The sequence below is a fragment of the Ctenopharyngodon idella genome, chromosome 2 (genome assembly GCF_019924925.1).
Source record: "Ctenopharyngodon idella isolate HZGC_01 chromosome 2, HZGC01, whole genome shotgun sequence".
NCBI lineage: Eukaryota > Metazoa > Chordata > Actinopteri > Cypriniformes > Xenocyprididae > Ctenopharyngodon > Ctenopharyngodon idella.
The window spans coordinates 5,750,639-5,763,274 of NC_067221.1; the positions used below are offsets into that span (position 1 = coordinate 5,750,639).

At 38.0% G+C, this 12,636-nt stretch overlaps 1 protein-coding gene across 2 annotated transcripts in view; it reads right to left on the reverse strand.

The window, feature by feature from the left end:
• The window catches only part of tep1 (telomerase-associated protein 1), a 43,190-nt gene extending 30,571 nt beyond the window's left edge, over positions 1 to 12,619 (reverse strand). The window contains exons 1-13 of one of the 2 annotated variants that reach the window (XM_051869998.1): positions 12,499 to 12,619; positions 9,416 to 9,939; positions 7,818 to 8,000; positions 5,535 to 5,684; positions 5,288 to 5,452; positions 4,961 to 5,098; positions 4,541 to 4,612; positions 4,314 to 4,435; positions 4,038 to 4,195; positions 3,851 to 3,960; positions 3,691 to 3,769; positions 1,776 to 1,965; positions 52 to 271 (exon numbers count right to left, since the gene is read on the reverse strand). In XM_051869998.1, coding sequence (XP_051725958.1) covers positions 52 to 271; positions 1,776 to 1,965; positions 3,691 to 3,769; positions 3,851 to 3,960; positions 4,038 to 4,195; positions 4,314 to 4,435; positions 4,541 to 4,612; positions 4,961 to 5,098; positions 5,288 to 5,452; positions 5,535 to 5,684; positions 7,818 to 8,000; positions 9,416 to 9,937 — 2,109 coding nt within the window. In that variant the 5' untranslated portion in view covers positions 9,938 to 9,939; positions 12,499 to 12,619. Of the gene's footprint in view, positions 1 to 51; positions 272 to 1,775; positions 1,966 to 3,690; positions 3,770 to 3,850; positions 3,961 to 4,037; positions 4,196 to 4,313; positions 4,436 to 4,540; positions 4,613 to 4,960; positions 5,099 to 5,287; positions 5,453 to 5,534; positions 5,685 to 7,817; positions 8,001 to 9,415; positions 9,943 to 12,498 lie in introns of both variants that reach the window. The other variant, XM_051870005.1, reaches the window with a different exon arrangement.
• Between the last annotated feature and the right edge of the window lie 17 nt (positions 12,620 to 12,636).

The following is a 12,636-nucleotide window of genomic DNA, read 5'->3' on the forward strand; positions in this document are numbered from 1 at the left end:
AACATGTAACACAAAAATATAAATCCACAGTCACATATGTTCATATCTGACCGATGCTGAGAGTTTATCATTGTCAATGTTATCGGTGCTTTCAGGGGGCAAGCAGACGTCCTCAGCGCCACTCCAGTCGCGATCCTCTGAAAAACTGGCACTACAGATCACAAGAGTGCGTCCAGGGAGAGGAGGGATGTTGTACTTGCAGGAGATCTGCACAGCTTTCTCCAAAGAACAGCAGTACTTCTTCAGAAGCTCCTGAGTGTACAGTCTCTGACTAACAATTTACATTACAACAAAAAACAACAACAATGTCAGTTCAGGGGTAAAACAAACTCAAATAATAATGTATTGTATTATACCACTTATACACTGCCCTGGCCAAAAATAGGCACTGTTTGGATTTAAATAGTCTATGAATGGATCATTATTGCAGTGATTATTATGTTTCTAGCATGTTCTAACAGTTCTTTTTAACCCTAATTGAAGGAGTGTGTATGTTTTCATTTCTTAAACAACCATATAGGAAGACACATCATGGCCATATTCCAGGATGACAACGCCAAGATTCATCAGGCTCAAAATTTGAAAGAACGGTTGGGAGGAGCACGAAGAATCATTTTCACACATGAATTGGCATCTCTGAGAATTATGATTTCACTTTTTTTTTAACTTTTGACTGTTGCTGTTTGGGCATAAACAATGTTTGCAAAGTTACAACACTCAAAGTTCAATGCAAAGGGAGATATTTTCTTTTAAAGAATTCTCTGTTTAAGGACTACAACGAGCTTCTTCCCAAGTTGGTGACATCACTAACCCTCAAATTTGCATAAACCCTGTCCCCGAGAACACGCAACAAAGGGGGTGAGGCCATGTTGGGCTTTAGAGAAGTGTAAGAGTTGTTGTAGTAGAGTGTTGTTATCATGCCCTCATTTTACGCCGGACTGCTTCACAAACGAGGGTCAATTCAACGCTGGATTTGCACAAAAGATTAACATGACGGCACATGCTAGTCGATGAGTTGAACTCCACAGCAACTATATAAATTTATCTACTAACCATTTAGAAATGTCCAGATTCATTCTAAAAGTTGTAACTTCTTCCTGAGTCTCTCCATCAGTGTCGACTCCGGTTTGAACAATGTAAGGCTGAACACCGTTACTGACAATCCTCATTTTGGCTGCGTGAGATTCTCCAGCTTTGTTGTTGTTGAGCAACCGAAGCGTGAGCTGTTAAAGCTCCGCCCTCTTCTGGAAAGTGGGCCGGGAGCAGCAGCTTATTTGCATTTAAAGGGACACACACAAAAACGGTGTGTTTTTGCTCACACCCAAATAGGGGCAAATTTGACAAGCTATAATAAATGATCTGTGGGGTATTTTGAGCTGAAACTTCACAGACACATTCTGGGGACACCAGAGACTTATATTACATCTTGTAAAAGGGGCATAATAGGTCCCCTTTAAATTCATTGAAAGTCTTTGGGATGTGCTGGAGGAGACTTTACAGAGTGCTCACCTCTTGCATTGTCAATACAAGATCTTTTGACACACCCCTTGACTGAAATAGCATCATAACATTTGTCATCCTGGAATATGGCAGTGAAAGGCTACATACTCCGTCAATTAGGGTTGAAAGAACTGTTGCCAAACATGCTAGAAACATAATAATCACTGCAATAATGATCCAATTATAGACTCTTAAGCATTTGCCTATTTAAATCCAAACTTTTTTTGGCCGGGCAGTGTAGTATGTAATGGTTTTCTTTAATAATAAATACACACTTTGCTTTTCTCAGGAGATTGCGTTTGGTGTTGAATATGCGGTATACGAAGGGCACTCGCATTGTAACTCTCAGTCTCTTGCGCACTGTTGTGTCCCAATTGTGTTGGAATCGTTTGCTCTTTGGCAGTTTCTTCACAATGTCTCGCAGGATCTCCTTTGAGCTTGGCACCTCGACCGCAGGCCCACCAGCTGAAAGGGGAGAACACGTCACTCAAACTTCCTCAAGAACACGTCTATAAAAGACATTATTAGATTGTAATTCTTGATGAAATTGTATTTGAAATCCAGTGAGACTAAGGAGTAGGCCTTAGTTAAATTAGGATATTTAAATAGCTTTTATAAACGTTCCTTATTTAAAAACATTACTGGTGTACATCTTGAGACAAAACATTGGCACAGACATATTTAAGATATGCCAGTGCAAGTTGCTTTCAGTTAAAACAGCTCCAACATGCATTTTAGTCTGGCACTAGACTTAAGCTTTGTCTGTGAAACTGGCCCCAATTGTTTTGTAGATTTAAACACTCTAAAAATCCCTAAAACACCATAAACAAATCTTTGATAATGACTGAATTAAAGGGTTAGTTCACCCAAAAATGAAAATTCTGTCATTTATTACTCATGCTCCAGACCCGTAAGACCTTCGTTAATATTAATATTATAAAGCGACGAGAATATTTTTGGTGCGCCAAAAAAAAACAAAATAACGAATTATTTAGTGATGGCCGATTTCAAAACACTGTGTCAGGAAGATCACTAAATAATTCGTTATTTTGTTTTTTTTTGGCGCACCAAAAATATTCTCGTCGCTTTATAATATTAATATTGAACCACTGTACTCACATGAACTGATTTAAATATGTTTTTAGTTCCTTTATGGATCTTGAGAGAGGAAATGTCATTGCTGGCTATGTAGGCCTCACGGAGCCATCGGATTTAAACAAAAATTTCTTAATTTGTGTCCCGAAGATCAACGAAGGTCTTACGGGTGTAAAACGGCACAAGGGTGAGTAATTAATGACAGAATTTTAATTTTTGGGTGAACTAACCCTTTAACTGTACACTACCGTTCAAAAGTTTGGGGTCAGTAAGATTTTAAGGTTTTTAAGAAAAGAACTGCATTTAATTGATCAAAAACACTCTTCTAGTCTAAAAGATTTTAAAATGTAATTTATTCCTTGATAAATGATTTCTGATCCTTCAGAAATCAGTCTAACATGCCGATTTGGCACTCAAGAAACATGGTCTATGAATGTTGAAAACAGTTGTCCTGCTTAAAGGGATAGTTCACCCAAAAATTAAAATTTTGTCATCATTTTCTCACCCTCATGAAATGTTGTTCCAAGCCTGTATACCTTTCTTTCTTCACAAAAGAAGGTTTTTTAAAGAATGTTGGTAACCAGACAGATGGAAGTCAATGGCTACCGTTGAATGTTTTGATTACCAACATTCTTCAAAATGTCTTCTTTTGTGTTTAAAACTCATACAGGTTTGGATCAACATGAGAGTGACTAAGTGATGACAACATTTTTGGGTGAACTATCCCGTGATACATTTTTTCAGGATTTTTTGATGAATACAAAGATTGGAAGAACAGCATCAATTTGAATTAGAAATGTTTTGTAATGTTATAATTATCTGTACTTTACCTTTTGATCAATTTCACATATCCTTGTTAAATAAAAGTAATAATTTTAACAATTTTGCCAAGCAGATTTCTGAATCAGTATCTTTTTCCTGATAAACAAAAACAGTCCTAAAACAAATTTTTAACAACCTCTAAAATCTGAGGGAAATTCTAGCTTGATAATATTTTTGAAGCACCAACGTCAGCTGAAAACCTAACCCTAAAATCAGGAACAGCTGAAAACCTAACCCTAAAATCAGGAACATGATAACCAAACACAAACTTACCAAATTTACTGAGCTCCAAAATGACTTTATAAGCAGACAGGAAACGGAAGGGAAACTGCCTGCTCTGGATTACTGCGTTCTGTAAGATTAACTCAAATAAATGACTTGATCATCTTATGCACGTTCCGGTAAGTGAAAATCTGAATGAAGAAATGCTCACCTTCGAGGTAAGCCTGTTGAGGATCACAGAATGATGTTTCTCACTGATGCCCACAGAAATCATGTTCCTCAGGTTCCTCAGCATTGCCATAAAAGGAAGAGACTTCCTATCTGCAATAACAAAAAACATATACTTAAGTATGAGTAGATGTTCAAGAATTAAGTACATGTTGGACCCTCATTCACACCGATGAGTTTCTCCCAGGTGGCAGCTTTGTTTCCCTCCTGACTCAGTCTGCACTCCCATGTGTCAGGTTGCTTAAGTTTCATCCGTTTTCCAGCTCTCTCTCTATCCCAGACCCCACTAAGACCACTGCGAGAGAATCCCTTCAGATCACTCGGGTATCTGCGTGCAAAAACAGTTAACAAACATAGTCACTCATGGCTGAAAGTTAGACTGGACTGAGCAATCAGTTCACCAAAGATTTGACTACAATATATATATGCTAGTTTGTAGGACTTACTTCTTTCCCAGAATGGCCATGACATATTCTGCAGGTTCTTTGATGTGAAGGCGCTTTATCATCTTCTTGAGGTTGAATTCACTCTGTTTTTTATCCTTTATAGCACGATTCTGGCTCTCCAACTATATCATAACACACAGAATTGTATGAGAAGACATTTTGATGTAACAACAGTACAAATGATTATTGCACATCAAACAGATGAAACTAAACATGGCAAAGCTCACATATTTTTTGAGAATTGAGTCATCCACTCTGAGGAGGTCACCCCACTTTTTCCACTGCGCAGCAGAGATTTCCTGAATGTAGAGGGAAGAAAACAAAAGCATTTTAAAAGTAAGAAAAAATGTGTGTTTATTATTATATGTTGGTGGGATGTGTGCTTTTCTAAAGATGTAAGATTCAAAAGTACCCAAAAGTATTAGACAACATTGAAAATATATGATTCAAAATATCTTTTAAAAAAATAAACCTGGAAATAAACATAAAATAATGATTTTAAAAGTATATATTATATATATATATATATATATATATATATATATATATATATAAATATTTTCTCAAAGAATCATTTTCAGCGGTCTCAGACTTTTGAACCTCACTGTAAGTGTTTTGATATATAATATTAAATATGAAGTGTTTACCTGTCCTTTCTTTCGTTTCTTGTTGTGTTTGCAGCGATGCTTCCGTGTATTGTATTTGGCCAGCTGATATTCAGTGAACTGCTTAAATTTATCCACTAGAGCTTTTTTCAGGCAGGAGGGTAAAGATTTACTGAAACACTGCACGAAAAAAACATGAAAAACAAAAACAACAATTAAAATAATACAGTAGAAGCGAAATAAAATCCTTATTTGTACATCTACCATGCTAATACCATTATATTCTTTGAAGTACCATGTATATCATGGTATATGAATATGATGATACATTTTTAAGGACAGTAAGATATTTACTGTATTAACACTTACCATGCTATAGATTCTTGTCACCTCCAGCCAATCAGATGGCAGCTGCACAGCAGCACAAAAGTACCTTCTAAAGTGTGGCTTTGACGCAGGCAGATGGGCCGCCAGTGCTAGCAAGAAATTGGCTGCGATACGAATGTTTAGTTCCTGCCTAGCATAGACTGCAACCTAAAACCAAAACCACACACGTTGACAACATAACAACGAGACAACATAACCCACACGCACTCACGCCTGCGAAAACACCAACCTTAAGGACAAACTCAGGGTCTTCTGTGGTAATCTCAGCGGCCAGTTTCTTAATAATGCCCCACACACTTCTCTGCTTATCCCAGTCCTTCTGGCCCGGGGTACAGCTCTTATTAACCAGGGAGCAGCACACCATATTCACCAGGTTGTTCTGAAGGACAAACAAAAATGTTGTTTGATTTCACATTTACCACTCTGTCCATCCATTATGTGGTGTAAGAATGATTACAAAATGTTTGGTCAGTAAGATTTTTCTGAAGGATCATGTGACACTGAAGACTGGACCAATAGCAGCTTAGCCATCACAGGAATAAATTACATTTTAAAATATATTATAAATCTGTTTTTATAATATATAGTAAAGCATATTCATATTAAAACAGAAAATTAAAACAATAATAATATTACTGTTTTCACTGTAGTTTTGATCAAATAAATGCAGCCTTGGTGAGTGTAAGAGATAAATAAAGCTAAAAAAGGAAATACGTAGGGCTAGCAAATTATTAAATCATCATTTAAAGGGTTAGTTCACCCAAAAATGAAATTTCTGTCATTAATTACTCGTTCCAAACCATCTTCAGAACACAAATTAAGATATTTTTGATGAAATCTCAAGAGGTTTTTTTTTTTATCCCCCATAGAAAGCAACGAAATTACCACATTCAAGGTCCAGAAAGGTACTAAAGACATCTTTAACGACGTGACTGCAGTGGTTCAACCTTAATGTTACGAAGCGACGAGGAAACTTTTTGTGCGCAAAAACAAAACATAAATAACTTTATTTCCTCTCTTCCCTGTGATTCTCATACATAGTTTACGTTGAAGACACAGTGCAGATCTTCTGTGTTTACGTCTGAACGCTGCCTCTGTACACGTGAACAGAGTCTGACAATACTGAGCCGGCGTTCAGACGTAAACACGGAAGCTCTGCACTGCGTCAACTGCGTAGGAGACTGACAGGGTAGAGAAGAAATTGTTGAATAAAGTCGTTATTTTTGTTTAGTTTTTGTGCACAAAAAGTATTTTCATTGCTCCATAACATTAAAGGGGACCAATTATGCCCCCTTTTACAAGATGTAAAATAAGTCTCTGATGTCCCCAGAGTGTGTATGTGAAGTTTTAGCTCAAAATACCCCACAGATAATTTTTTATAGCATGTTAAAATTGCCACTTTTTGTGGTTGAGCAAAAACGCGTCGTTTCAGTGTGTGCCCTTTAAATGCAAATGAGCTGCTGTGCTCGGCCTAAGAGGGCGGAGCTTCAAGAGCTGATTCTCCGGTGACAGGATTCAGTCAAGATGCACTATAATGTCAGAAACTGCTAATATATGCTGCATGGAGATATAACAGGTATAGTTTAGTTTAATTACGGTTATAACTTATATTGTCTTCTTGTTTTTATCCACTATATTAGTACAAGCCTGTTTACCGATGAGATTTATAATGTTTATTGTACTTCACACAAAATATGAAGTGTCTGTTTTCACTCTAGAAAATCACTGTAAGAGCTTAATAAAACAGTGCGAGTGTACATTAAAATATTATCCATAAACTCTCTCTTTCTCCCTTGCATTATTATCAACATACACAGCGAAGTACACAGAAACACTCGTTACAACTAACAGTAAACAAATATATAAAGACCTTATGCCTTTTCAGGTGGTGCTTAATAAACTGGTTAGCTTTATATCCATAAATCAACTCCGATGAACTGTAATAAAGTGCTCTCACCTTTATTACTGCCGTATCCAGTATCACACTGGAGACTGTAAGCTGGATCACGAACAGTTTGTACTGATCTATCCTTGAGTGTCAAATTTTTCAGTCTACATTCGTGGGCGGGGCCTGTGGCTAAAGTGACGTCACACTGCCAGGGATCTGGAAACGGCTTGTTCTGAAACACTGCTTATGATTTATGAGGATTAAAAAAAAAGGAGTGGTTGGATTTTTATCATTATAGGGTGGTTGTGTACACACACTGCCAACACACATTTATGTCCAAACACCATGCAAAAGTGAATTTTGCATAATAGGTCCCCTTTAAGGTTGAACCACTGTCGCTAAAATAGTCACGTTGACTATTTGAACCATGTCTTTACTACCTTTCTGGGCCTTGAATGTGGTAATTTCATTGCTTTCTATGGGAGATAAAAAAATTATCAAAAATATCCTAATTTGTGTTCTGAAGATCGAAGGTCTTGCGGGTTTGGAACGAAATGAGGGTGAGTAATTAATGACAGAAATTTCATTTTTGGGTGAACTAACCCTTTAAACCATTCAGCTCACCTTGCGGCCCATCAGTTCCATAAGTTTCTCATCCTCGCTTGCTTCCAGCACCCCAAACTCCTCATGAGGAGCTAAGGTCTGCTCCCCCTCTCCATCTAAATCCATATCCAAAACAGGTATCTCAGAGGATGGCATCTGGTCTTCCTCTTCCAAGCTTTCCTTGGAAGGCATCCTGATAGCATCCTGTTAAGAGACAATATAAAATAACTAGATTTGCATTTCCAAAAGAAAATACCAGTCCTTCCAAGGCATCCTGTAACATTTCTGCAGAAGCAAAGTTTTAAATGAAATGCAACTTCAGAGTTGTCTTAATCGTATTGTGCTTTCTTAATGTTTTTCAATGTGGTTATAGGTGGTTAAACAGATGTATGCCCTAAAGATTAAATTATCAGTAAAATAAATCCTATATGTTTAGTGGTTGAATTGAATTAGTAGCAATGATTGCGTTACTGTAATTAATAAATATGAATAAAAAAAATTGTGGAGAAGAAGAATTAAAGGGGATCTATTATGCCCCTTTTTCAAGAGGTAATATAAGTCTCTGGTGTCCCCAGAATTTGTTTGTGAAGTTTCAGCTCAAAATACCCCACAGATCATTTATTATACCATGTTGTAAATGCCCATTTTTGAGTGCATGCAAAAACATTCTGTTTTCGTGCATGTGTCTTTAAATGCAAATGAGCTGCTGCTCCCCGCCCCCTTTTCAGAAGAGGGCGGTGCCTCTACAACTCATGCATCGGATTCTCTGCCACACACTAACAAAATATCTGATTGATTTTGATTATCATCTATATCGCGTTCACGCTCACGGATAATGCAGTTCTTCTTCATCATGAAAGTTTATTATCTGTATGCGTTTTAAAGCTCTATCAGTTTAAACTTATAATTTATCATTTTCTGAGCACACATATCTGAAGCACATGCACAGAAAGCTGGCTGTCAGACGGCACGTCTCGTGAGTATTAAACTAACTTCTCTTTCATGTCTTATTGTGTTTAAACTGTCAAAAACACACAAGATTATGTCAAAAACACACACAGTTCACAAACACAGTCGGTTATGTCTGTGAACGTAAACAGCAGAGACAGAAATCGCTTGTGTATATTAGATCTGTAGCGCATTCCCTTCAAAAATAAAAATAATCCACTGCATCTTCAGCGGCTCTGCATGTCAGGAGTAAATGAAGACTGTTATGTTCGCTCTCACATCCAACAACAAAACACCTCAATCGCTTATGAGACATTCTTGATGCTACAGCAGCTCTGGTGTCGACAATGGCGGACTGTGTAACTCGCTCAGGGCGGAAACTATGCTAATACATCAGACAGTTGTGGGCGGGGCCTGAGCAATGTGATATCACACTGTACAGAAAATTTAAACGGCTTGTTCTATGAGACTATTGAGGTTTTATGGGGGTTAAAAAAAAGGAGTGGGTGGATTTTTATTATTATAGGGTGGTTGTGTACACACACTGTTGACACACATTTATGTCCAAACACCATGCAAAAGTGAATTTTGCATAATAGGTCCCCTTTCAAGAATTAAAAAAAAAAAAAACAGAAATTTTACAAAGCAATACAGAGGAAATCACTCTATACCTGTTTGGGATCCTCACTATATCCCAGCAAGCCTTCCGGTGAGAAAACTTCCACTTCTCTCTTTTTATTTTTGCCCACTTTATTCTCCTTTGAAGGTGACAGATAGGGGCAGAGTGGTGGGATGGCACTGGCAGTGGAATTTTGGGAGCAAGAGAGTAAAGGATTATGGGAATAGGTGGAGGTTAGAGAGGATGAGACTGGAAGGTGGAGTGAAGGCTCCATTAGAAGGGTATTCTTGGTGCTCAGCAGAGAGGAATGGGAAGAGATTGAGCTCATCATTGTGGACGACAAAAGAGATGAGGTGGCCATTGTGGAGGACAGGCTGGTTGGCTGGAGTGCTGGACATGATGAGGTGGTGGAGGTCTGATTGGCCCAGGATGGAGATGTGTACTGATGGTGAGACAATGCTGAGGGCGCTTGAGCCAGAAACCGGTTTTCCAGCCTTGGAGTGGTATAGGTTCGCTGTAGTCTGGCATCCGTATTCACCTTCAGATCAGACTGAAGAGGAGCCGGAGCCTTCATGTCTGCTTGTTTGAAGGAAGGAGAAACATAGAAAGTGTGTTTTTGTCCAAAGACACTGCAAATGTTAAAAGTACTATGCTAATCACTAATTCTTAAGACATGGAACAAAATATATTTTGGAACAAATTAGATTTTTAAATAAGAAATTTGGAAATAAATTAACCAGAGATGATCACAAAAATGTTCTCTTAAAGGGATAGTTCACCCAAAAATGAAAATTCTGTCATCATTTACTCTCCCTGATGTTGTTCTAAACCTGTATGAATTTCCTTGTTCTGCTGAACACAAAGGAAGATATTTGGAAGATTGTCAGTATACCAAATAGATCTCGCCCCCCATTGACTAACATAGTATTTATTTTTCATACTAGGGCAGTCAATGGGGGGCGGGATCTGTTCGGTTACTGACATTCTTCCAAATATCTTCCTTTGTGTTCAGCAGAACAAAGAAATTCATACAAGTTTGGAACAACATTAGGGTGAGTAAATGATGACAGAATTTTTTTGGGGGGGGGTTAACTATCTCTTTAACATAGACGGTCAAACAAAGTCAATCTTAATCTTCTTAATTACAGAAGTACTCTTTCCATCTTTTTAGGAGTTAAACAAGATCACGAAGGCTCTGGTGAGTATTGTGTTTCTGTAGATAATCTTAAAGGAACACTCCACTTTTTTTGAAAATAGGCTCATTTTCCAACTCCCCTAGAGTTAAACAGTTGAGTTTTACCGTTTTCGAATCCATTCAGCCGATCTCCGGGTCTGGCGGTACCACTTTTAGCATAGCTTAGCATAGTTCATTGAATCTGATTAGACCGTTAGCATCTCGCTCAAAAATGACCAAAGAGTTTCGATATTTTTCCTATTTAAAACTTGACTCTTCTGTAGTTACATCGTGTACTAAGACCGACGGAAAACGAAAAGTTGCGATTTTCTAGGCCGATATGGCTAGGAACTATACTCTTATTCCGGTGTAATAATCCAGAAACTTTGCTGCCGTACAATGGGTGCAGCAGGCGCAATGATATTATGCAGCGCCTGTGACCCCCTGCTTGCACAGGGAGCGTGACTTGCAACCATGGAGACATTTGTGAGAGACGCTGCGTAATATCATTGCGCCTGCTGCACCCATGGTACGGCAGCAAAGTTCCTTGATTATTACGCCGGAATGAGAATATAGTTCCTAGCCATATCGGCCTAGAAAATCGCAGCTTTTCATTTTCCGTCGGTCTTAGTAGGCTACATGATGTAACTACAGAAGAGTCACATTTTAAATAGGAAAAATATCGAAACTCTTTGGTCATTTTTAAGCGAGATGCTAACGGTCTAATCAGATTCAATGAACTATGCTAAGCTATGCTAAAAGTGGTACCGCCAGACCTAGAGATCAGCTGAATGGATTCGAAAACGGTAAAACTCAACTGTTTAACTCTAGGGGACTTGGAAAATGAGCCTATTTTCAAAAAAAGTGGAGTGTTCCTTTAAGCAATTGACCCTTCGCGGGAGTTTGATTGACAGGCGATCTAACCAATCATAACGCCGAATCCGCCATTTTGTCCGACAAAGCAGTCAGGGGAGTTAGCAGATTAACGTTGGTGAATTTAAACTTGAAAAATGATGTGTACCGACTTCTTTCTGTGGTTGAAATGTGGTTCATTCATGCTTATTTGATGATATAACGAACGATCAATTGTGTTAACTGTCATAGCTACAGTGTGGAGAAGGCTAAGTCCATCTGCCATGGAAAGATTTTACCCTAATGGCTATATGTCAACCCTGTCACAAACTGTAAAGAAATAGTTTGTGTTTTTAGATCATTTGCCTAATTTTAATTAGTAGCTAGCAACACCAGAAAAACAAAATATCTACCGCATGGGATAATAATATTAATAATAATATGGTTATTCTGTCAACCTTTCTGAGATTTTCTGTCTGAAGGTGGTGACAATTCAGAATCACTAGCTTTGACAAGCATGGGTGTGTCTTATGCAAACAACAAGCGCAATGTAAACACAGCAGGAAAATCAAACAATAGCTTTCTCCACTCCTTTCACCCTTTCACCGAGTTTATTTAATTCAAACTTCTTTAAGTACTGGTGGGTACATTTCCCTATACACTGCATATGAAATAATGTGATAGCTTTATGTTGCTGTTTGCAGTGTCTTGTTTAGAAAACTGAACATGAAGCCACGCCCCTTTCGGATTGGAATCTCTCTATAAAGTCCACTTCGCAGGGCACTTACTGTCGATTAGAGTGCGGGACAAAGTCCTCTATCTTAGCTGATAATGAATGATAAGCAATAATGTGTTTTCGCAATGTCGGTTCCTTATTGCCACGTACAATACAAATACATCACCACTCCCTCATTCCATTTAATGTTTCAACTGCAATCAAAACATAAACTTCTTTATCATGGTTTGATCATGTACACACGACTGAAACACAGGGTGAGCAGTGATTATAGACATTAAAGTTACACTGCTCTAAATAAACTAATGCACGATTATTACGTGCGACAGGGTCTGTTCAATGGTGTGACTAAAAAATAAAGAAAGCAACTCACCTTTAACGCTTTGTGACAAGGTATTAGTGTAAAATGAAGAAAGCCGGTGAGCTGCTGATTGTATATAACCAGTAAAACTCGAGAACTTCCTTACCTGTCATGTCATGTGTATGTCACTACCGTAATAGACCGAATATA